Here is a 25,981-nt window from a genome sequence, read left to right on the forward strand (position 1 = left end):
CTGCATGTGCAAGATCTCCTTATACCAGTATGTGCAACCCATGATTGATTTATTGCCATTGGATTCCTGTTATCAAACATCCCCTCTCTTACCTCATCTCACTTTCCCAATCCACCTGGGGGTCAGCCAGTGTTTGCATTGGGAGTTCTTCTTTGGAGCCTGGGGCTTCCAGGTTTGGGGGAAGCGTGTGTCAGAGAGTGGGTATAAATAAGTGCTGTCCAGGCTGAGAGGGACACTTGGACCCGGTGAACAAGATGTGTGTGAATGTGGTGTGGCTGGCTACCTTGGCTCTATCTCTTCCTGCACTCTCACAATGTGATCCACTGTGAGTATACTGCATGCACATCCACACAGACACACATTACATTACATTAATGGCATTTGGCAGACACTCTTATCCAGAGCGACCTACAACAAAGTGCATACCCATAACCAGGGATAAGTGCGCTGAAATACCCTAGAGGGAAGTACAATTTCAAATGGGTATGTACGTACACACACACACACACACACACACTCTACACATTATCAAAAGTGAGGAAGCTCACTGGGGTAATTCCTTCTGTAAGTTCTTCTGAGACAAACCATGAACATGGCAGAGATCAAGTAGAAAATAGCCAGACAGGCACCAGCAAGAGCTGGGGAAAGTCTGGAGGGCTGAACGGAGATACAAATAGTGACCTGTTCTATCATAATCAGTCGTAAATTGTGACGTAAATTTCACATAAATAATTGATGTTTTGGTAAAAATGATCATTTTGGGCCGTTTTAGGCTTTCTTTTTTGTATAACAATATCTTGGCTTTCATAATCTGTACATGTTAATGCCAAATTCAGCAAAAGTAAAAACATAATTTTAAAGGGTTCATACATAAGATATGTAGAAAGAAATAACTTTGGTGTTGTTAGAAAGCTTGCATTCTCCTTTTCAGATTAGTTTCTAAAACTGAAAATATGTTTTTTGGTCAATACAACTGATTTTGATAGAGCAGGTCACAATTGCACTCCTTCGTAGGAACACTGCTAATTGAAACATCATTGGTGAATTGTCTTGACTCTTATCCTTATCAATGGTCAAATGTTTGAGACTAACTAAACAAGAGTATCATACAGCAGTGAGTGAATAATAATCAGCTGGATTAGACATTGGAAGAAAGATGCTTCAATTACAAAAACAGGGCATTGTATCCGCTGAGAAGACATTCAACCAAAATCATTATATCATTCATTTTAGATTTGTAGCCAGACCCCTTCCACAAAATGGGGAAAACAGGGCAGATATTTTTTTCTTCTCTTACATTAAGTGGTTCTGTGTTTAAAAGCAGAGAATGTATGATGATAGGGGTTATGGCATTGCACTGAGCAAACACAGTGGCAATGAACTGTACTCAGTTCAGATGGTGCTGTGCCAAAAAATCCTTATGACCCTTTGTATTGGGGGAGGGGCTGCACTTTTACAGTCCAATGACTTGAAATGTTTTCTGTGTGCCTCAATCCTGAGTAGAAAAAAAAAAGTGTACATAAATATTGGTGTTTGAAAATGTTATTTTGCCTTGTTAGTACAGTACTGTGCAAATGTGTTAGGATCACGTTAAATAATTCCATAAAGCAAAGATGAAATTAACAGTATTAAATATCGAAAACTTTACTATAAATAGCAGTGAAGAGTTAAACAATGAAATCAGTGCATCAATTCTCTTAGTACACAGTCCTGCAGTTGTAAAAGAAAATCAGTTCTTCTGCAGACTTTGGTTGTTTCGCTTACCAAGTAATCACAGACGGCCTCCATCAAGCTTTTATCTGAAAAGTGGTCTATTGTTTAATATGTTATTTTATTTAACAAAATACAAAATCCTCTCTGTAGCATTGCATTTATTGAAAAATGAATGTGTGAAGATCTCAAATTTGTTCTTTTCCACTGAGATACTAATGCTAAAAACAAAATAATAAAATAAATCTACAGGGTACCTAAGACTTGTCTACTGATGTCTACTGATCCAAACTACTGCTTTCAATTTAGCATTTAAAATATTCCCAAGAGAAATTCAATATTGGAATAAGTATCCCATAGTGATGAAAGAAATTGAAAATGAATGAAAAGAATGATAATTTAATTAGAATACTGTCTTTTTAAAAGTAATTTCTGAATATACTGCATAAACTTGAGAAATGTGTGCTTTCCATCAAGCTCTTGAAACCATAATGTTGTGGCTTATTTTAACAAGAAATAATGTTCTGTAAGGGAAGTTTATTTTGAATGTGCAACCATAAATGCAGGCTTAAAATTAGTGATTGTTATAATTCTACACAAACCGCATGTGTACTGTATGTGAACATTAACAGTTTGATGAAATTAAATACTTTGTAACTGTAAATGATGTATATCAAGTATGTACAAACAACTTTTTCTAAATATAATTAAATGCTTTGAAGTGAAAATACATTCAATAAAAAGTACTTGAAAGTGCTACCAGGGTCTGGTGTGTGTGACTATGGTAAATGGGAATTGATGTTGGGATAAGACTGCAGAGCTTGGATATGTTCATTTGAATCCTATCTTGTCCTGGTTGTTGACAGCAAGTGTACTTCTTTTGAAGTCCAGCAGTTTCATAGACAGTGATGTGTGAAAAGACTTTGCTGTTTCTTACTTCCCTTACCTCTTATCTTCTGCCGTCACAGATTTGTTGTGACTGCGCCAAACCTGCTTCGGGTGGGCAGTAAGGAGAATGTGTTTTTGGAGGCACAGGGATATGACGGAGCAAACATCAATGCTGAAATTACGGTGAAGGATTTTCCAGCCAACAAAAGGGAAATCTTCTCCAAAAAATTGACCCTGGAGAAAAATAATAATTTCCAGGCTCTCCAGGAAATTTTGGTGGGTGCTCATGTCACTTGAGGAGAGAAGTGTGATTTCAGAGAGCACAAGACATGACTTTAGAAATGGCTACCGACCAGCTTTTAAAAACCGTATTCTATGAGCAATCGTATGATAAAATACACTCAGTGAGCACTTTATTAGATAGACCGGTACACATGCTTGTTAACGCAAATATTTCATCAGCCAATCATGTGGCAGCAACTAAATGCATAATAGCATCCAAAAATGGTCAAGAGGTTCAGCTGTTTTTCAGACCAAATGTCAGAATTGGGAAGAAATGTGATCTAAGTAATTTTGACTGTGGAATGATATTGATGCCAGACAGGGTGGTCTGAGTATTTGTTCATCTCCTGGGATTTTCGCTGACTGGTCAAAACTGACAGTAACCAAAAAAAAAAAAAAAAAAAAAAAACACATTACAAAAGTATTATGCAGAAGACCATCTCTGAAACCACAATGTGTCAAACCCTTAAGTGAATAGGCTACAGCAGCAGATCAATTGACCAAAGATTGACAAATAAGTCTAATAAATACCTAATAAAGTGCTCAGTGAGTGTATATTTTAAGCACAAAATATTGGTTAACCACCTTTGTTTATTTCATACATTTTTGGGAATTTGAATTGGAAGGTTTTTTTTTTTGTTTGTGCTATGGTTCATAATTTCCAGTTCTAACAGTTCCAGTCCTTAAGAGTTTATGCTTCCATTCTAGCTCCCCGAGGCATTCTTTGAAGAAGACACAAGTCAGCAACAATATGTCTTCCTGAAAGCAAAATTTAACGATAAAGAATACGAAAAAGTCATCTTGGTCTCTTTTCAGTCTGGGTACATATTTGTACAAACGGATAAGAGCATCTATACTCCAAGAAGCACAGGTACAATAAAACATTATGAAAGACAAACTGACCACATGTACTCTACATGTACTCATGTAGCAATGTGTTTCTAAGGAGTTCAGATTTTCATATTCCTTCCACATGTGTAAACTGATGTATGATATAAAACATAATGCTCTGTTAATTAATCAGCTGATTGATTTTCTAGTTCTTTACAGGGTTTTTGCCTTGAACCCTGGTCTGGAGCCGGTCACTAGTGGTGTTTCTGTGGAAATCATGGTAAGACTTTAGCCTTTGTGGCCTCCAAAAGTGCAAGCCCTCTTGATCGCATGATTTATGTTCTGAGACTGTATGTGTCATGATAAAAGACCTTTTGCTTATTTTCTATTCAGACACCAGATGGAATCACAGTTCAGAGAGACATTGTGCAGCCTGACAAAGGGGTCAAATCAGGACAGTACCCCCTCCCAGAGATCGTCAGGTTTGTTTTGAGAGACACTCAAATCGCCTTGGGTTACATATTGCCATGCACCGTGCAATGATATCTATCTCTCTGTTCACAGTGAGGGGACCTGGAAAGTGGTTTGCCGATTCCAGAACACCCCACAAAAGAACTTTACTGCTGACTTTGAAGTCAAAGAATATGGTGAGATTACAGCATTTTTTTTTTTTTACAGTGTCTATATTATTTTATGTGGAGAATTGTCTGGGATTATTTGATGATGTCTATCTTTGATTCCCCTAGTGCTTCCAAGTTTTGAGGTCAAGCTGACACCAGAAAAATCTTTTTTTTATGTCGATGATAAGGAGCTATCCATCGACATAACTGCCCGGTAGGACAATACACTTATTTATTCTGAATTTAAGAGGAAATCAGCTGACAAAATGATTACAGAGACAATTAGAAATAATTTATCAAAAGCCTGAAGTGCTTTCACAAAATAGTTGCTCTTGTGTCAACGAACCCTGTGTCATTGACTCAAAAAGTTGTTTGTTGTAACTATCCTACATGCAGTTAAGTGAATACCTTCCCTTATTTTGCTCTGCAGGTACCTGTTTGGAAAAGATGTTTTTGGGAAAGCGTTTGTAGTTTTTGGTATGGTGACAAAGGATGGTCAGAAGACGATTATCCCTGCCTCTCTGCAGAGAGTGCCTGTTAGTACCCCCTCCCTTTAGCTTCACCCCCAAACCTTTACAAGTGCGCTCCAAACCCACAACTGACCCACTTTCATGGCTGGTTTTGTTGCCTGTCTCTATTTCCAAATTCAGATTGAGGCAGGAAAGGGCAAGGCCACGCTAACAAGGGAGCAAATACAGAAAACCCCACTCCCCAAAGATGTGGACATGGTGTCCATATATGTATCTGTCAGTGTCCTGACACGCACTGGTAAGAACCTTACTCAGTATTGTTGCTTATTCGATTGTTAGTAATAAAATCACTGGCATCCCGTGTTTTGTCTAGTACCCTTTTGACCCTCTTTCTCAAGCATATGTTCTTCTTGGTCACAATGTTTTATCTTAATCACCTACTGCAACTGTGGACTGGACCATTTCTAAAATATCTGCAATTGGACAAAAAATGCACAGAAAGATAAGACTCGTCCAATTTAGCAAATCTTATTTAATAAAGAACGGGTCTAGGCTACATTTTTAAACCAGTGCTGTAGATTGGCGTAAACGTTTAATGCAAACATTTTTATGAAAACAGTCTGTGTAATCTTCCTTAAAAATAGTTATATTTTGGCAGCTGGCCCATTGGAAATGTAGGCTACCTGGGGCCCCCGTCCCCCTGTAAAACTACACATATAGGTTTGAGTATCTCAGGAACTGCTGATCTCCTGGGATTTTCATGCACAACAGTCTCTAAAATAAGTCGAACATATACCTGTTGTGGTCAGTGACTGTGCTGCAGTTTCCAATAGTAGTGATTTGTAGGTGGCTAAACTGCACAGTTGCTCCATTCTGATTCTGACTTCAACATCTGCACTATAACTGTATGAATGCTGTACTCCTGACCCTCCCATTATCAGGCAGTGAGATGGTGGTGGCAGAGAGAACTGGGATCCTGATAGTGACCTCACCCTACACCATCCACTTCACGAAGACCCCCTCCTATTTTAAACCTGGAATGTATTTTCAAGTTGCGGTATGTGCTATAATTACCAATTATTGAATTGATTTTATGATTAGAGCTAAAAAGTAAATAAAAAGTATTTCTCACCTATGGACTTCCCTGCAAGAAAGTCATGCTTTAAATTTCATATGATATTACAGGTTTTGCTTCCATTTTATAATGGGTTTTGAGAAAGTCCACATTGTCTGATATGCATTACAGGATATGTGTCATTCTGGTTATCTGTCAAATAATACTTATTGCTGCGATGTTGTTACATTAGGTCTATGTCACAAACCCGGATGGCAGTCCTGCTCAAGGCATTGATGTTGAGGGGCCAGGGGAAGCCTCAGGCAGGACACAGGGAAATGGGATTGCCAAGCTTATCATCAACACCAATGGAGATGCTAAATATCTACCGATCACTGTAAGCTACACCCTCAAATCACTCAACAGACAATCTGTGGCTCATTGCTGGCCAGTGTAGGGTCTTTAAAAAACTATTTGGTGCAACTCAGTGGAATATACAGAATGACAAATGTGACTGCTGAGATATTGTTGATATTGTTTTCTATGTGGAAATGTTCCGGAATTGGCTGTTCATGGAATTTACTATAGTTGGCTGATTACAGCCAATACTATAATAATCGATATAATCAATACTAGTTACCATTCATTACTAATACGTCTAATTAATTATCATTGCTGTGGCATGTGGTATGTACCCTAATATTTTCAGGCTGTTTCCCCAAAACACATTGAAAAGAACTGTGTCTGCTTTCTGTGTGAAAATAACATTGTCCCAAAGTAAGCTCTGAGGTGGCTTGATTTAGGTTTACCTCTTTGTCACCAGGTGAAAACCCAAGATCCTGCTCTGACTAACAAGCAGCAGGCTACAGCACAAATGACAGCCAAAGCATATGCCACAAAGGACAACTCAAAGAACTACTTGCACATCAGCATCCAGTCAGGTGAACTGAAGATGGGAGACGATCTGCTAATCAGCCTCAACACTCGGGACGGCCCAGGTAGTCAGGGTCAAAAGCAGTTCACGTACCTGGTATGTACCCATCTGTACTCTTCACATACCTGCTCTGTACCTGTCTGTAGTCTTCACATTAACATACTTAGTATATGTGTCCCCGTATGGTAAAGGGGGTAACATCGTGCAGCGCTACAGAATACTCTACAGAAAACTGCATCAGATTCTATTGGAATCATTCGACTATAAATCCATTACGCGTCACAATGAGAAAGTATGAAAAAAAATTTTCATATGAAATTTACCCAAGTCCAGTCAAAAATAACTGCACAACGTCCCGGTGTTCGGAAGACCAAAGGTCCGAACACCTCTGCACTCTGTTATGCAGGCTGGGCGTATAAGCCGGCCTGGTTCGTAGTGTCTGGTTAGCAACAGCTTCCCCACCACAGTATCACAGTAGATCAGCATTACCATGTCACAGTATGCTGAAATTGCTCTGGTATGTGACTTGTAACAAGTTTTTATGAAAACAGAAGGAATTACACTTTACACACACACAAAAACCAAAGCTGATCTGTGGTGGGGAAGCTGTTGCTAACGTGCTAACGAGAGGCCGCTAACCAGGCAAGTTTATTCAGATCAGCCTGCATAAGAGAGTTAAGACCATCGTGAGCTGGTCCCGAACACAGGGACGTTGTGTAGTAATTTTCTCTAGAAATATTGGTCCAATTCACATCGTTGTTTTGGTGTCTGGGATAGTCGATAAGCAACCATAATCATGAATCATAATCACTGGAAAACATCTTGATCTGGCCAGCTAATCATCATCCTCCAGTTTAACAGCCTTTGCAATGTCCTCTCTCTCCATCTGAGAGAGTGGATGTGTAGCAAGTGTTCTGGTGCACAACAGCTGCTCTGCATGCCACATGTTGGTGGAGCTTGACTGAGTTTCTCTCCTATTTTAAATTCTTGAGATCATGTGGGAAAATTCAATCCATTATTACCTTTGCTAGTCTGCAACATTTACACTTCAGGTGAATCTAATCTGTGATCTTCATCTGCCCAGTCAGCTCCTGGTGTTTACTTGTCTGGCCTTGTTCTCGCACAGGTACTGAGCAAAGGACAGCTTGTTCATGCTGGGAGACAGTTAGGACAGGCAATGGTGGCCATACAGTTACGAGTGACCAAAGACATGGTCCCCTCTTTCCGAATTGTGGCGTACTACCATGTGGCCAAAGAAGTGGTGTCGGACTCCATCTGGGTGGACGTAAAGGACACCTGCATGGGAACGGTATGCCAGAAAGAATGGTAACACAATGATTGCACCCACTTTGTCTTTATGTGGGCGACATGGCAGTAAGAGCAGTCGTCTGGTTGCCGGTTCGATCCCCTGCCCGGGCTGTGTCGAAGTGTCCCTGAGCAAGACACCTAAACCCCAAATGCTCCTGATGAGCTGGTCGGCACCTTGCATGGCAGCCAATCGCTGTTGGTGTGTGAGTGTGTGTATGAATGGGTGAATGAGAAGCATCAATTGTACAGTGCTTTGGATAAAGGCGCTATATAAATTCCAACCATTTATGTGCCTACAGCTGAAAGTCACCACCAGTAAGCCTAAGGAGTTCTATGAACCACGCAAGCCTTTCAGCTTAACAATCACTGGTGACCCTGGGGCAAAGGTGGGACTGGTGGCTGTGGACAAGGGTGTCTATGTCCTCAACAGTAAGAACAGACTGACACAAACTAAGGTAAGGGAGATTTTGTCGTACATTTTTCCATTTTTCCTTTATGTAAAAATGATGAGCACCTTGCACTACTGGCTTTTGGGGGTGTATGTCTCTTGATGGACTTGAGGTCCTTTCCACATGTAGATCTGGGACATCGTTGAAAAGCATGATATTGGCTGTACACCTGGGAGTGGCGCTCACAGCATGGGAGTTTTCTATGACGCTGGCCTGGCATTTGAATCTGGCATTGATAAGACCGAAACTAGATCAGGTATGTTTTCAATCGTGCAAAGACTTATTAACCTGTGAGGAACCCCATTGTATGTTTGTGCAGTACAAAAATGGTCTGTTTTTGTGGCATATTATTTTTAATAATGTTCGTGTGAGGTTTCAACAAATAGGCAGAGAGAATATTTTCATCATTGCATTTTTCAGAAGTTCCAAGGTTAGCACAGGTTGTCAGTGTAATGCTACAAAAGCTTAAGTAGCCAAAAGCCAACCAAGAAAAGGCCTGTTATGAGACTGTGAGTCTCTATCACCATCTAAGCACTAACATACAAACAAATGGCATTTTCTCTGTGTGTCTCTGTCCAGAACCAAACTGTCCTGTCCCAGCAAAGAGTCGTAGACGGCGCTCACTCACACTGACAGAGTTGAAAAGCTCACTAGGTAAACTCTGCACCTGTTTTACTCTGAAACTGTCAAAAAGCCGATGAAATATGTCATGAACAAAGAGTGTGTCTAAATACCAAAGCAATATGAGTATTATATATTATTCAAGAATTGTTTCCAGAACTGGTGCTTCCCTGCCTGTTCTGTTGCTCCTGCTAAGGCTTTTGGTGCAGGCTCAATATGGTTTCCATGCCTGGGGTTTGTGTTGGGCCACTATCCCTGTGTTGAAATGCTTGCCCTTTGTTGAGTTACTGGGAAAACAGTGCCCTGGAACCCTGTGCTGAATCTGGTGCCCTGTGTTGCAGCTGCAAATTATACTGGACTGGAGAGACAATGCTGTCAGGACGGCATGGTGGAGAATCTGCTGGGCTTCACGTGTGAGAGACGCTCACTTTACATCGTTGACGGCAAAGACTGTGCCGAAGCTTTTGTGCACTGCTGCTTAATAGTAGAAAAGAAAACAGAGGAAGCCAAGACCGAAGACCTGCTACTCGCACGCAGTAAGATCTGCCATCATTTTCTTTAGCCAAATTCTGCAGGTTGGAGACTGCAACTGTTGCCGAACACCTGTCAGATTTACTGGACCATATGGTTGGCATTTTATATAGCGCCTTTATCCAAAGCGCTGTACAATTGATGCTTCTCATTCACCCATTCATACACACACTCACACATCAACACACCAACAGCGATTGGCTGCCATGCAAGGCGCCGACCAGCTCGTCAGGAGCATTTGGGGGTTAGGTCTCTTGCTCAGGGACACTTCGCCACAGCCCGGGCAGGGGATCGAACCGGCAACCCTCTGACTGCCAGACGACTGCTCTTACTGCCTGAGCCATTGCTGCCTTCTCTTGTGTCTGGATGTTACAGTAGATTAAATAATATGGATTGACATACTAATGACAGGCAGAGCACCATTACAGGTTACTCCAGTAAAACATCCATCTGTTCTCCATGTCAAAGGACAGAGTTTGTCCCAAGCCTCAGCTGATTATAACTCTGGGATCTTTCCATACTTAGGTGAAGATGATGACTACTATATTAGCGACACTGAAATTGTATCCCGCACGCAGTTCCCTGAGAGTTGGCTATGGGAGGAACTGTCACTGCCAGGATGTCCTGGAGGCAAACAGGATTGGTAAGTGCTCTCTGTGGAACAGTTGCTTGTGACCCTGTTGTCAGGGTAAAATATTAGTTGTTGGGCAAAAGTGATCTAGAAATACATTTTATCGTGCCTGTCTGTCTGCAGCTGAAGTTTTGTCCGCTGGGTATAGCTATCTGCACTTGTTGTCTCATACTCTAGCCCGTCCACGTCATACACAAGGAACAGCTACCTGAAGGACTCCATCACCACCTGGGAAGTCACTGCTATCAGCCTGTCCAAAGACTACGGTATTGCCTTTGTCATTTTTTATTTCTTGGGTCTTTCAGTTTAACCATTTAGTTCAGGTTCAATAAAAGTAGAAATACAGTCAACTCCATCAGAAGTCTTTACTAGTATTCACGTGCATTGGACAGGGGACCCATCTCATCGCACTCTTCAAAGGAAAACACCAACATTTTGCGAAATATACCTTACTTACTCAGACTAAGATGAGATGTTCGATTTCATTTTCATGCATTCACTGGCTCTATAACCGCTGAACACACATGCATCATCTTCCGTCTTCTACTGGTTGAGTGCGGTGATCCATGCACCTTTTAAAGGCAGTTAAAAGGTTAAACTTGCCCCATTACATTACATTTCTGGCATTTGGCAGATGCTCTTATCCAGAGCGACATACAGTTGATTCGACTAAGCAGGGGACAATCCTCCCCTGGAGCAATACAGGTTTAAGGGCCTTGCTCAAGGGTCCAGTCATTTACCTTAACCACTATGCTACAGGCCGCTACATGAAATACACATGTATTTCAAATACGCATATAGATATAAATGTAAATAAGACAGCTTTTTGTGTTTTATTGCATTAGATATTCACATGCAAACACACTCAAGAGATTGAGTACCAAATGCAAATATCCCATATGCATGAGCTACAGTAAGGAAAAAATATATCATACTACTATAGAACACTGTGACTCTCTCTGTCTGCAGGAATCTGTGTGGCGGATCCCTTTGAAATGACGGTGAGGAAAAATTTCTTCATCAAGCTGAAGTTGCCCTACGCTGCAGTACGTAACGAGCAGTTGGAAATTAAGGCTGTGCTTTACAACTACCTTGAAGAGGCAATACGGGTAAGCCTTTAGCCCTTTGCTTTTGTCCGATAGTCTGGAGAAGGACGCACGCTCAGCACAGGAGTCACGCATTCCCCTCCGTCCTGCAGGTTCGAGTGGAGCTTATGGAGACAGAGCACGTGTGCAGCGCAGCGAGCAAGAAGAATAAGCATCGTATGCCAGATGTGATTGTGGACTCCATGTCCTCACATACAGTCCCATTTGTCATTATCCCAATGGCCCTGGGTCTTCATTCCATCGAGGTTAAAGCCGCTGTCTACGACTCCACCCAAACGGATGGTGTCAAGAGAGACCTTCTTGTGGTGGTCAGTGAACTCGCCCGTCACACTTATCCCTGAAGATGTCCCTTTCACCCACTATTCTCCGCTTATATATTCCTTACCTGCAGTCATTAGCCCATTATTCCAATAAGTTCCAAGCCTCCACCCATCACCCAATATACAACATGATTTACTGCAGCCCTGCTCCTCCAGAGGCCAGATGAATGGTTACTGACTCAAGATTTAATTTAAGCCCGTTTTTCATTTGTTATTTCAGCATTATAACTTGTCATGATCTTGCTTTTGGGATCTTGGGAGATGCTGCGCATTTCAACTCCTTAAAACACTTCAAATTATTATTCAGTATGCTTATAAATAAGGTACAGGTCTGCTTTTGAATGATATGTAGCATGTGACATTGTGGGATGTTTGAATTGTTGATGGGGGTTGAGTATTTACTTAAATCTATGGACGTCAATATATTAGTATACTAGATATTATCGTTGTAATAATTGCGGTATTTTCGCTGTCAGGGGGGAGAGCAAGGAGAGGGAGGTTGAGAGGGAGATGTTTGGGGAGGGTGACTGGCAGGGGATGAATGAAAACACTTTTTTCACATATTGGGAAACATTTCTCCAAATGACCTTTTTGGATACCCGGTAGAAATAGCTTAGAATTTCTGTTTCTATTTCCAGTTAGATGTTCTAGAACTTTGTTTCAGTAATATTATGTGTAACATAGCACACAGGTGTTACCTTTCAAAAGAGACTAGGATTATGTCTGCTTCAAAAAGGGATCAAGAACAGGGGTTAAAGAGTGTCCCGTGTGATCAAAGTCTTAGAGTATTAGGAGCATTCGTAGTAAAAATGGTAATAAGTACAAAAGACTTTGTTATGCAAAACTAAGTGCTATGAGTCCCAGCTGTTAAAAAAGGTATAACTGAACATGCTATTACATATATATATTTTTTTTCATTATTATTATTTTGACCAGTGTTATTATATTGAATTATCCTATTGGTAGAGTAACAATGAACTGGGTTTTTCCATTATTTGGCAAATTGGAGCAAATATGAGGCTTTGATTCAGGTTTTCAATGCAATCATTTTTAAAGTCTCACAAAACTTAAGAAGACTTAGCAGAAGCTCATGAGATACTGCTTTATTAATTTATTCTCCCCATGTCTTACAGCCTGAAGGACTGAAAACCACAAAGCAGGTTACAAACTTGGTCCTGAATCCAGCAGATCATGGTACGTTTTTTTCACCACACTGCAGCCACAAGGCTGTAGAACAGTTCAGCCTTGCTGGGTGAGGACAGAGTACAAACCCTTTTTTTCCAGTAAAGTGACAATTTGTAAGATTTTTGTTTTTGGTTGTTATGGTGACATCCTCTGTGCAATTGCACTACAGTAACTACAGTGCAATTGCACACTGCAATCCTGTGTACCCTTTCAAGTATCAGAGGCTTGGCTAGCTTTAAATGAGTAGAAAGTATATATATAGCATTTATATAGCGCCTTTGTCCACCCATTCATACACACACTCACACACCAATAGCGATTGGCTGCCATGCAAGGTACCAACCAGCTCACCAGGAGCATTTGGGGGTTAGGTGTCTTGCTCAAGGACACTTCGACACACCCAGGGTGGGATCGAACTGGCAACCTTTTAACTGCCACTCTTACCGCCTGAGCTAATGGTGCCCCATTGTTATAAGGCCATCGTTTGTGTAGACATACAAATATATGAGTACACATGCATATTCCATAAGTACCATTGAAGTAAAACTAATCTTACTTCTCACTCCAAATACTTATAAATCCATGAAAAGATTAAAACCATAGCTAACAGCATTTGCTTGCCAAATGCTAACACATAACTCTAAGAACTCTAAGGATATGAAAACACATTTTTATGACACTGCAGCATTTTAGCTAGGTTATTGGCATAACATGTTAATGAATCAGTTTCTATTTCATTTAAAGAGCGTGAAGAAAAATTCTCTGGTCCTGATGAGACAAGAATTGAACTCTTTGGGCAGAATACCAGGCACTGTTCATCACCTGGTTCATACTATTCCAACAGTGAAGCATGGTGGTGGCAGTATCATGTTATGGGGGTGCTTCTCAGCGGCAGGGACAGGGAGACTGGTCAGAATCGACGGAAGGATGAATACTGCCAAATACGTCTGCGGTCCAGAGAGGTTCTGAGTGCTTCAGAGTGCACGCGACCTCAGACTGGGGTGACGGTTCACTTCTCAGCATGACAATGACCCAAAGCATACAGCCAAGACAACGCTCGAGAGGCTTCGGGACAAGTCTCTTACTGTCCTTGAGTGGCCCGGCCAAAGCCCAGACTTAAACCCCATCGAACCCTCCCACGCCATTGGCTGTGGAAATTAGAATACATTTTCGACCAATGAGTTTGAATCATTGTACAGCCATACAATGTTTTGGTACATGAGTGTCAGTCCGTCAACTGTATATTTTGAACCCCAAATTCATGGACAATAAAAACAGGCAGAGGGTGAGTCAACATGTCAGTGAGCCTTTTTCAATGATAGGAAGGGATTGGGTCTTGTAACAATGTTTCAATACAAAAATCTTACCTATTGTAAATTTTTACACTCCCAACCTAATCCAATTCTAGGTGACCAACCTATAATATCACACGCATGGTTTTCAACATTGCTTCCCAGTCTGACCTTGAGCATGACCTGGCCTGTGCCACTGTCCCATCAGGTGGCGTTCAGAAGCAGAAGATCGCAGCTGTGAACTTAACATCCCGGGTGCCGGGCTCACCTGCACAGACCTACATCAGTGTGACAGGTAATGCCATGTCTCCTTTCCTGCAAAAAAGGAAATATTCTTCCCTTTTTTTTCTGGATTTCTCATGGGCGGCCACGGGCGGCTTGTAGCGTAGTGGTTAAGGTAAATGACTGGGACACGCAAGGTTGGTAGTTCTCATCCCGGTGTAGCCACGATAAGATCCGCACAGCCATTGGCCCCTTGAGCAAGGCTCTTAACCCTGCATTGCTCCAGGGGAGGATTGTCTCCTGCTTAGTCTAATCGACTGTACGTTGCTCTGGATAAGAGCATCTGCCAAATGCTAATAATGTAATGTAGTTTGTTTTTTGAGGGGATTACCAATATGAATGAACTGCTAGTGTATGATGTCAGCATAGCCCTGACTGTGCCGTCTACTTTCTTTGCCAAGGGGAGCTGCTGAGCCAGACCATTCAGGCAGCCATAAGTGGGAAACCTATGGGCAGCCTAATACACCAGCCAGCAGGCTGCGGCGAGCAGAACATGATCAGCGTTACAGGACCTGTCATCGCCACACATTACCTGGACAAAACCGGTCAGTGGGAGCAAGTTGGGTTAGATCGTCGGGCTGAAGCCATCAAATTCATTAATCTGGGTAAGAGACTACAGATCCCCCAAATAATATGTATAAAATATACTAAATACATCCCGTACATGGAACATCTTGAATATACATATATATTTAGTCACTGTATCTTTCATAAAATAGGGGCAAAATGTTAGTGGTGTTGAAAATGTTTCCATTGTTTCTCCTTTCCTCTTTCTTTGCAGGGTACACTCAGCAGCTGGCTTATCGCAACGCAGAGGGTGCCTACAGCGTTTGGGCAGCTAAGAATCCCAGCTCTTGGTGAGCAGTATTTTTATCCACTACCAATATCCATGAGGGTTTGGACATTTTATGACTATACTTGAATGGATCTGTCTGCCGAAAGTGTAAAAGTATTGGTTCAGTGCTGTCATGTGGTGGGAATTCATGTGTCTCTCCAACAGGCTGACGGCATACGTAGCCAAAGTTTTCAGCATGGCGTACAATCTCATCACCATTCAGGAGGATGTTCTCTGCGGCGCCCTCAAGTGGCTGGTCCTGAACGCACAGCAGCCAGATGGCATTTTCAAAGAGGTTGGCCAGGTCTACCATGGAGAAATGGTGGTACGTTACCATAAGTCAGGTCTGGGGGGATTGTGACCGCTATTCTGCATGTTCTTTTGAGTATGTTCAGGTGCCACATTATGCAAAAAGAAGTCATGAACAACTAGACCGCATTCCTTACTGTTCAGCTATTGTAACCTGCACTGTCTATCACTACATTGTGACAATATACTGCATCTATGAACTTAGCACTAATTGGTATCAGGGAAGCTAAGGCAACAAGTTAATCAACTGGTGACTAACCTCTGAGCTAAGACAGCCGACATAGATGCAGACAGAGAACACCAGGCACAATAAAATCCTAAGATGGTGACCTTTAACAGCGTGAAAAAACTAATGTGAATCCCATTGTTTGCGATATGTTCAGTGTGCTTTTTTTGCACACAGGGTGGTGTACGAGGAAAAGACTCAGAGGCCTCAATGACTGCGTTTGTCCTCATTGCCCTGCAGGAGGGCCGTCACATCTGTGTGGATAAAGTCAAAGTGAGTGGGCCATCGCAGCACGTCCAGAACCACTGGTGTTCTGGACCACTGGTTCTGTGGTCTCGTCATGGCCCACTATGTGATGCCAAACAACACAACTACCCGAAAATTCTGTAATGTCTCTTGAGAGCAAAAAAGCGGGGAAAAAACCACAGCCAACCACTAACCAGTGTTGTAACATATATCACACCCCAGGCAAACAGTTTGCTGTGCTATCTGGCTTCATGATTGTCACTGAGCCCCTCTGCCATCACTCCAGAGCCTGCCAGACAGCATGAAGAACGCCAAGGAGTTCCTGTCTGGAAAGATCCGTAGCCTGACCAACCCCTATGCAGTGGCCCTCACTGCTTACGCTCTGAGCAATGAGGGGAATCACCACCTGGACATCCTGAACGGCTTCTCATATGGTAAGAAAGCTGCTTGCCTGGTTGTCAGTTCTGTACCTCAGTTCTATTGACTTAATCAAGCAAACTGTCATTGTCAGAATGTTATCATGAAGAACCCTGCGTAAAGGGAGATTAAGAATCATATCACTGTGGTTCAATAAGAGTCTATGTGTAAGCACTCAATGTTGCTTACATGATTCTTTCTTATCAAATGTTATGCTATAATGATGATATATTCATATTTTGCTGCAGAACAAACACACTGGCCAGTACCTGGGAGTCACTTTTTCACCCTGGAAGCAACTGGCTATGCACTGATGGCCCTGGTAAATGCCAAAAAGTTTGACCAGGCTGGCAAGGTTGTTAAATGGTTAACAGAACAGAGATTCCACGGAGGTGGTTATGGATCCACCCAGGTAATCAATTATGACCTTTTCTCTGCCCTCTCTGTTTATGATGGGGAAACATTAAGTTCTGCATGACATTCAGTTTTAGCTTAACCCTCATAGTGTCCTTGTTGTATTTCTGGGTGCCATGCTATGTAGAATTCAGAGATTCCCCTTCCCTATTTTGGCTTCAGTCAGTCCAAGGACTGCATACATCAGTGAGTCGAATCACAATTCGGTGTAACACAACACTCTGAAATGGTTAAACCTTCTCTGGTATCCTCATCATTTGGCAGTGTGAAGAGTGCTATCGGGACTGTCAGTGTGAGGCACAATACCTTACATTACAGTCATTTAGCAGACGCTCTTATCCAGAGTGATGTACAATAAACAAGGGAAGTACTGTTCCGAGTCCGAGCATGACCACATAGATACTACTTGAACCCTTGACGAGTGCATCAACTTACCAACTAGCATGTCACGTTTGGCAGCTAGCATACCCTGAATACTACTAACTATACATAACTGCCATGTGGCATAAACATGGCTAATCAACACCGGTAACATGGACTATTCAGCTAACTCTTGCTGTTGTCCACAGGCCACTGTCGTCGTCTTTCAAGCTGTGGCAATGTACATGAGAGAAGTAGCCGCTGTGAAGGACGTTGACCTGCAAGTGAGCCTCGATGTGGCTGGCCGCGCAAAACCTATCAAGTGGACGTACAGCAAGAGCAACGCTCACATCACCCGCTCAGAGAAGGTGGGCCAGACAGAACGATCCAGAATCACGGGCACAAAGAGAAAAATAAATAGGGGCAGAGTAGCGACAAGGGAGACGGAATGTGAGGGAGCGACGCGTTCCGGAATGAGACTGAGAGTGAAGACGATGAGAAACTGAGTCTGTCAGTCAGTCAGTCACCTGCGGTTTCTAGAAAGTGAAGCAAAGGCAGAGCAAGAAAAAGACAGCGATAAGAGACATGAGGCTAGTGATGTCAGGAATAAGACTTGGTAAAGGAATTCAACCGAAACTAACCGAAGCTAAAACTGTCGGCTCAGTACTTGAAGCTTGTGCTTTGTGTCTTCAGACTCGGATTGACCAAGACCTCACCGTCACTGCCAAAGGAACTGGCCAAGGAACCATGTCCGTAAGTTTGATATAAACGTGACAGCCTAGAAGAAACTTGAGAAGCACAGCGGAAGTTTCTGCAAAGACTTTTACACTTTTTATAATAGCATGCACATCTGTGATGACTACTACATGCACTGCATGAAAACATTTGTAGGAGCATAAAAATACAATTATCAGAGCTATAGTATGTTTGGCAGATACAAATCCAAGTACTCAAACAACTCAGGGACATTATTTGTAAAACATGCACACAAAAATCACAGTGAGGTCCATTAGTATTTGTATTTGTACAGTCTTACAATTACAATTATTTTTTTCACACATACCCCAGCACATTGGATTTGAAATTAAATAATGTTTGTGAGGTTAAAGAGCATACTGTCACCTTTAATTTGAGGGCATACTGGGTGTTCCATGGATTAATTACATCCCTTTGTATTCAATTAGATCCCCATTTTAGGGGACCAAAAGTAATTGGCAGTAGGCTTCCCGGCTGTTTCAGATCAGTCAGGTGTTTGAAATCACATCCAGAGCGCAGGTATAAGCTTTCAGTATCTAGTCTTGATTCTATGCTTTTCATTGCCTTCAGAGTCTGTTATTGGCATTCGTCAACATGTGGGCCAGAGTTGTTTCAATTACAGTGAAGGGACCCCAACCCTGCTCTACATTCTAATGGCCCAATTTTGAGCAGGAATGATGAGACAAAAGAAGCTGAATAAACTGTTATGTGGGCGGCACGGCAAGGAGGTCCTGGGTTCGAATCCCGGTCGGCCGGGGCCTCTCTGTGCGGAGTTTGCATGTTCTCCCCGTGTTTGCGCGGGTTTCCTCCGGGTACTCCGGTTTCCTCCCACAGTCCAAAGACATGCAGGTTAGGCTGATTGGAGAGTCTAAATTGCCCATAGGTATGAGTGTGTGAGTGAATGGTGTGTGTGCCCTGCGATGGACTGGCGACCTGTCCAGGGTGTATTCCTGCCTTTCGCCCAATGTATGCTGGGATAGGCTCCAGCCCCCCTGCGACCCTGTTCAGGATAAGCGGGTTAGGATAATGAATGAATGAATGAATGAATTAACCTGTTATGTGTAACACCTTAGAGATTTTGCCCGAGTGCGATTTGAATCGCAGCCCCTCACTCATCCAAAGAATTGCTAGACGAACGCGTTAACAGGCAGCTAAAGGCGAACTCGTCCCTAGCCAAGGGCAACAACGTTATTTTTAATTCAAGGGTTACGTAGTCGGGTGCGTTGTCGCCCTCTGGGCCCTTGCCACACCTCACACAGTGCCTACGAGCGAACTAGCTGAGCTAACCCCGTTACATATGCACTTCTGTTTTAAAATATGAACAAATGACACTCACGTTTAAGTGACTGCTGAAGTTGTTTTGTTTCCCATATTACAATTACAACATGTAGCACGTGTATTTATGCCGTCTTAATACGATGATTATGTCACAGGTGGTGACCATATACAATGCTTTGCCTGAAGAGAAGAAAGTGGACTGCACGATGTTTGATTTGACGGTTAAGCTGGAAAGGGAACGAAAAGGTACAGTCTGTGCCCTTTTGCCTCAGAGCTTTCGCCTTTTGTTACCCTCTGTGCTTTCCGTAGTCTGTATGTCTACCCATTCATTCCCATTCCCTCATTCCAACTGTGTCTCCACCTCCCACCCCTTACATAGACCTCATATATAGGTTGTTTGTTCTGTGCTAGTTCGTCTTGTCAAGTTTTCCTAGTCTGCCCTTGTATTCCTTTCCCCCGGTTCTAGCCTGAATTGCTCTGACCCTTGTTCCCAGTGATTGTCTGCTTTAGTTTTTGGACTTTCTGGTTTTTGATCTCTTTCTGAATTTTGAATATCTTGATTTTGATTTTACATCTTTTAATTGTGCCTTGTATTTTTTGGTGTTTTACAGCCACTATGGAAGATGCTCTGGAAACATACAAGCTCACAATTGATTTGTTGTGAGTACAATTCATTTTGTTTTGTTACAACCTTGAAATCAAACAAAACACAACCAGTCTAAAGCTCTATTTCTGTTTTCCCAGGTACCGATCCGATCGAGATTCCACCATGTCTATCGTGGATGTTACCATGCTCACAGGCTTTATTCCAGATGAGAAGGACCTGCAGAGGGTAAGGAAAGAGACTGGCACCATCACTGCAAACAGCAATGTTGCTTATTATACATATTAAAGGTACAACAGGTAATTTTGGACTTCGAAGAGAGGAATTGCAGCAACAATGGTTGCCTTTTTTGTTAAATAGCGCCTCTATCCAAAGCACTGTACAATTGATGCTCATTCACCCATTCATACACCAACAGTGATTAGCTGCCATGCAAGGCACCAACCAGCTCGTTAGGAGCATTTGGGGGTTAGGTGTCTTGCACACACTTCCAACACACCCAGAGCGGCATTGAACCAGCAACTCTCCGACTTACCACAACACTGTGTATCCCTCCCCCATCTCTGTGAATGCGCTGACATTGTAACCCCCCCACGCCTTTGGTTGTGGAAATTGGTACCAATTTTCAACCAATGAGCTTGAATTATTGTACAGCTATACAATGCTTTGGTACAGAGTGTCGGTCTGTCAGCTAAATAATTTGAAACCAAAATTTAAGGAATATAAACCCAGGCAAGAGTGAGTCAACATGTCAGTGAGCCTTTTTCCATGATAGGACAGGATTTACAATGGTCTTGTAACAATGTTTCAACACAAAATTCTTACCTATTGTACCTTTAATTATTATTATTCACAAGCAGTGACGAAAAGCTTTTTTTTCTTTTAAAAGCTGTAAACCACAATTAATGCTTATAGCCATAAATTTGGCACATTGACTGAATGTCCCTTCTTATGGCTGTATTTCGTATTGACAGTTGACCACAGGGAAGGATAAAAATGTCCAGAGGATCGAGACGGACAAACAGCTTTCAGAGAAAGGCTCCCTCATTTTCTACCTGGATCAGGTGTGCAAATGTATTCCTCTGGCATTGATGAAAAAGCATCTGCATTTGGTCTGCCTGCACGAGTTGCGTTTGGCTTAATGCTGAGGGTCTGATAAAAGTATTTGGCTTTTTTTCTACCACCCCCTTCTCTCGCTTTTATCAGGTTTCCCACAAGCTGTCTGACAGAGTGGTCTTCAGGATACATAAGATAAACAGAGTGGGTCTGCTTCAGCCAGCTGCTATTTCTGTGTATGAGTATAACTCCAAGGGTGAGTTCTGATCCTACCTGCTTGGTAAAAAGGACTTGAATGTTTCAGCAGCCAGGAAAAAACAAAAACAAACCTGATTGTTGTTACAGAAAACCGCTGCAGGAAGTTTTATCACCCGGAGAAGAAGGATGGCGCACTGAACAGGATCTGCCATGAGGACGTGTGTCGCTGTGCAGAAGGTAGGGTGCCCATCCACCATGCGGAAAGTGATGGCACATAGGACGCTGGCAATATGCATTGTGTGTTCTCATTGACATTTCTCTACTGCTCATAGAAAAATGCAGCTATCAGAAGAAACAAGATTCGGAACAAGAGTTTGACCGTGTGACCATTGCCTGTTCAGCTGGCATGGACTACGGTAAGGTCACATTCTAGGACGGAGACGAAAACTGCAACGTGCCATTTTATACACAGATATGTGCAGGGGTGTAGTGGAGCATTGTGAACAGCATTTACCCACCTCTTTATTTCAAAAATCATTTACACACCTCTACCAGAATATTTATGCATTGTTGTATTTATGCAAGTGTTAGTAGGCTACTCTATCGAGTTCATTAGTCAGGGTTTAACCTGGTTTTCTTTCGCGCCTGTGTTTTGTGGAATAATGGGGCACTCCTTTTAAGCCTCTCCGCAAAAATTGTGTAAACATCGATGTATTGTTTCATTCCTGTGCTAAACAATATTCAACAGGTTTTAATATAATATGTTCCGTGTTAATGTTCTGCAGTGTACAAAGCCAAATTGATCCGGTCTTATCTGAGTTACACCATTGACCGCTTCACTGTCCTAGTAGAGGAAGTCATCAAAGAAGGTAAAAACCATTCCATTTATTGACAATTCTCTCTCTCTCTCTCTCTCTCTCTTCTTCATTCTCCCAGATAGCAAGTGATGGAGTTTTAAGATATTTAAGAGAAACAATAAAAATATGATTTCATGATTTTCTCATAACTCATGTGGGTATTTACAGAAGTGAGGTTATGCTTAATCTTACAGTAACTATTTAATAATTGTACTAATACTCATGCTAATTATGCTTCCCCAGGCACTGACTCTGGGTTAAAGGGAAAGCAGCGTACATTTATGGCCCATCCTTCCTGCAGAGAGGCGATAGGTTTGAAAGAAGGAAAGACATACCTGATCATGGGCAAGTCTGACGATCTCATCAGAGATGAGGACGGGTGAGCTCCAGATTCCCGTGTGTTTCTTTCTCAACTTACCATGTTCCCCACAATCAAAAGTTGCTCTGGGGGGCAGCGGTGGCGCAACAGGCTAAGATGCAGCAGACTTGCGGTTGCACACCGGGGACCGGGGTTCGATTCCTGGTCCTGCCAAAAGCCAAGGTTGGCCGGCTCACGTGGAGCGGCATAATTGTCTCGCTGCTCCAGAGGGAGGGTCTTGGTAGGGTTAGCTGATCGCCGCACAATAAGCGCCTCCAGACACCTCGGAATCACGGACACGATTAGAGAGATGAGACGTCTTGAAGAAGGCGGGTCGCTCTTTCTCGGCCCACCAGGGGGCGGGGTGTGGACGGGGTATCTAACACCAACTCCAATTGGAATAGAGGGGGGTACAATTGGCGACTAAATTGGGAGAAAAAGGGAGAAGAAAAAAAAAAAAAAGTTAGTCTGTCAAGTGAATGTAATGTAATTTGCACAAAAGTAATGCCCACTGTAACCAAAACATTTTGCTAGACTAATGTCTTCCATTTACAGTGTGAATATAGGGATATCAACACTCACCGAGCACTTTATTACACCTACTTGTGATCTAAGTGACTTTGACCGTGGAATGATTGTTGGTGGCTGCCTTCACTAAGCTCCTAAAATAAAGCAGCTTACTTGAATTTTAATCCCCAAACCTATTTTGCACAAAGAAACAACCTGTCACTCATCACAAACTTGTTAAACTCTGCTGTTATACATAGTCACGGGCATTTTTGACCATTAAGACAATACAAGGGTTAAACTGCCTACAATGCAATTTCAAGCTCCTTATATGGTATTTTAGGGGCATCAGTTTATGCTAATCACAAATCCTGTGTTTCATTTAGGATCGTTTGGAATTCATCGACATACACACGTGGATAAGAAAAAAAAAAACTGTCTATGCGTTTAATAAATACGGCAGAATTTGTACATTTCCAATTACACATCAATTTACACATGGGCTCATGCAAATATTGGTAAATCAGGCCCAATGACTGCAGCAGGTGCCATAGTGCACAAAAGATTCCTTCTGCATCACTGAAATAAAATTCAGCCGAGTTAAAAAATGAACACGAAGGCAGTGAAATTATGTCAGTGGTGACAGAAATATCTCCCTCTTAACTGACACTGTCTGTCCTTGGGCAACGGCTAATTATTGGCAACTACGGTATACATGCGCTGCCAGACGCATACCGTTCCGCACATTACAAATAACTAGGTATGTGTCCAAGTTTCCTCACACGTCTGCATTATGTGTACGTACACAAGCTGCCCTGGGCACGTGCTGTGTACGTTTAGCATTGGTGTTCATGTCCGTGAGTGTCCCTCTTTGCAGAATGCAATACATGCTGGGAGAGGACACCTGGATAGAGTACTGGCCCACAGAGCCGGAGTGCCAGCAGCCAGCATTCCAAGAGACCTGTCAAGGCATCAGGGAGGCCACAGCAGACCTCGTCACGTTTGGATGCCCCACCTAAACGTTCCGTTTGCTTTCGGTTATGAACATTTTAAAAATGTAAAATGGGCGTTGCATTTGCACCTGTGAATGTCAATTTTGACGTTACTCCCTTCCCACAGTGTAACTGTCAAACATGAGGGCTCCGCCAGAGTTTGCGATTTGCCGTTTTTAGCATAGAACAATGGAACATGTCATACCACAGCCTTTTCTGCGGCTGTTTAAAAGGTCATGAAACCACTGGCCTATCATTATAGCCACAGTACTGGTCTTTGCTCGGCTGAAGAGAGTATACCGCTAGTCCCCTCCTTTAGACACTCTTCTGACTGCAAGCCATGAATCCACTTTTTCTAGTCTTGTGAAGTCCCACCCTGAAAAACACACTTTGTGTACACTGGTAACCTAATTCTGTATCTGTTATTAAATTCTCACCGTCATGATAAATTGTATCTTGCAGCATATAATTGTCTGTAAAGTAACCGTGGAAATAAAATCAGAAGTTCAACATATATTTGTTTGTTCCAGCTTGTTTCATTATATATGTTTCATTCAGTTATAAAATGTACCCTTTGAAGATCATGTCATGCACAACAAAATCTTGTAAGTCTTGTAACCTGGCATTGTAGATCCTATCCAGCCTTTCACCAACAGACACATACTATACGATGGACTATGGAAATTAAGGGAAACGGATAATAATGTGAAGATTTTGATGTTTAAAACTTCTTCTCTGTCGAAGCAAGAAGAGTGCTACAAGCAAGGTTCATACATGTGAAATCCAGCCAAAACCAAAGTACAGTACTGCGGGAGAAGGCAGTCTCGTAATTGGTACACCATGTCCAGTCAAGTCCAGTCACCAGGAGAGCGGGGCAGTAGTACAGACGGACGGTAGGCAGGCAGGCTCGAGGTCGAAGGCGGTGCAAGAACCGAGACTGAAGTCTGCTCCGTGGGGCAAAAGCACAAAGACAGCAGGCAAGAGTTTGTGGTACAGGCAGGCGATGGTCAATAAACAGGCTTGGATTGTAACGGGTAGACAATGGCTTGGAACCCCGCTCAACAGTGCACTAAATAACAGGAGGCAGCAATTTCACAAAGACATGACATGAACACTGAGCTTATATGCAGGTGTAGACTGGTGCAGACAATTAGCTTGAGAGCAGCATGTGAATTGAAATCAGGTGTGGAGGATTGACAAGTTAACAAGATTATTAGTAATCGTTAGTAATAAACCTATCCTGCCCTTGCATTAGTAAATTAGTAAATGACATGCACAAGAAACGTAAGGTAAACATGCACACATGGTTGGAATGTTAGTATTACCCAATCCTGATTCAGCGTTAGTAGATTAGTGAGTAGACAAGGGAAAAGGAAATAATTAGGGAAGCGTGAGCGACTGCAAGGGAGAGACAGAGAGACAGAGAGTATGGTGGAGTGGTGAAGCTGGAGTCAGGGTGCTTTATTCGGTAATTTTAAGCTGTGCCTTTTTTTTTTAGTAGAGACTGTCCAGGACATACATTTCCTTCTTTAAAAAAAACAAAAAAAAAAACCCAAATCATAAACCCAGAATGATTGGGGCATCAGAGCATTTTGGGACAACTGGTGCAAAGCAACAGGTTGCCTGTGCAGAGCTTTACCGATATATACGGTGTGGGAAGGGCGTACTTACACACTGCACAATGCAGTCTGCATTTCACATGGGCTGAGAACACTTGCGCAATGAAAAAAAAAAGTGATTTCTGGGAAATGTGTCAGCATACGGGAATTGAGATGGGCACCCTTCCTACAGCACACGCACACACACACACACACACACACACACACACACACACACACACTGGAAACAGTCTGGTGCAAGCAATGCAAATAAACAAGTTTGGCGCACAGAAGCACTTGTTCATGCCTATTGGTAACTCCAGCACATTTTCTCTCCGCACATAGTCCTAACGCCTCACATTAAATTCACTTTCTTACCCGATTCCCTGTTTACTGCATGTGCAAAATCTCCTTATACCAGTAATGTGCAACCCATGATTGATTTGTTGCCATTGG

General features: G+C 42.4%; 1 protein-coding gene across 1 annotated transcript; it reads left to right on the plus strand.

Annotated features, from left to right (window-relative positions):
- The first annotated feature begins 189 nt into the window (after positions 1 to 189).
- Positions 190 to 24,441, plus strand: LOC133111322 (complement C3-like). The gene is made up of 41 exons (XM_061221548.1): positions 190 to 325; positions 2,679 to 2,874; positions 3,589 to 3,751; positions 3,921 to 3,991; positions 4,105 to 4,193; positions 4,276 to 4,358; positions 4,458 to 4,545; positions 4,762 to 4,867; positions 4,982 to 5,099; positions 5,743 to 5,858; positions 6,109 to 6,252; positions 6,679 to 6,885; positions 7,916 to 8,098; positions 8,397 to 8,552; positions 8,676 to 8,802; positions 9,126 to 9,200; positions 9,509 to 9,703; positions 10,224 to 10,341; positions 10,507 to 10,595; positions 11,299 to 11,438; positions 11,528 to 11,743; positions 12,889 to 12,949; positions 14,441 to 14,527; positions 14,916 to 15,119; positions 15,296 to 15,371; positions 15,515 to 15,674; positions 16,062 to 16,157; positions 16,417 to 16,564; positions 16,796 to 16,959; positions 17,531 to 17,689; positions 18,015 to 18,074; positions 19,511 to 19,601; positions 19,967 to 20,015; positions 20,100 to 20,187; positions 20,934 to 21,023; positions 21,166 to 21,271; positions 21,361 to 21,450; positions 21,546 to 21,629; positions 21,999 to 22,082; positions 22,314 to 22,449; positions 23,813 to 24,441. The coding sequence occupies exons 1-41, from the start codon at positions 255 to 257 to the stop codon at positions 23,952 to 23,954; spliced, it is 4,926 nt and encodes a 1,641-aa protein (XP_061077532.1). The 5' UTR covers positions 190 to 254; the 3' UTR covers positions 23,955 to 24,441.
- The last annotated feature ends 1,540 nt before the right edge of the window (positions 24,442 to 25,981 follow it).

The sequence above is a fragment of the Conger conger genome, chromosome 2 (assembly GCF_963514075.1).
Source record: "Conger conger chromosome 2, fConCon1.1, whole genome shotgun sequence".
NCBI lineage: Eukaryota > Metazoa > Chordata > Actinopteri > Anguilliformes > Congridae > Conger > Conger conger.

Bases quoted from the DNA above. Each gene is read 5' to 3' on its own strand.
- LOC133111322 (XM_061221548.1), top strand. From the start codon at position 255: ATGTGTGTGAATGTGGTGTGGCTGGCTACCTTGGCTCTATCTCTTCCT. The intron at 326-2,678 runs GTGAGTATACTG...CTGCCGTCACAG, and splicing joins CTCTCACAATGTGATCCACT to ATTTGTTGTGACTGCGCCAA. The intron at 14,528-14,915 runs GTAATGCCATGT...TTCTTTGCCAAG, and splicing joins GACCTACATCAGTGTGACAG to GGGAGCTGCTGAGCCAGACC.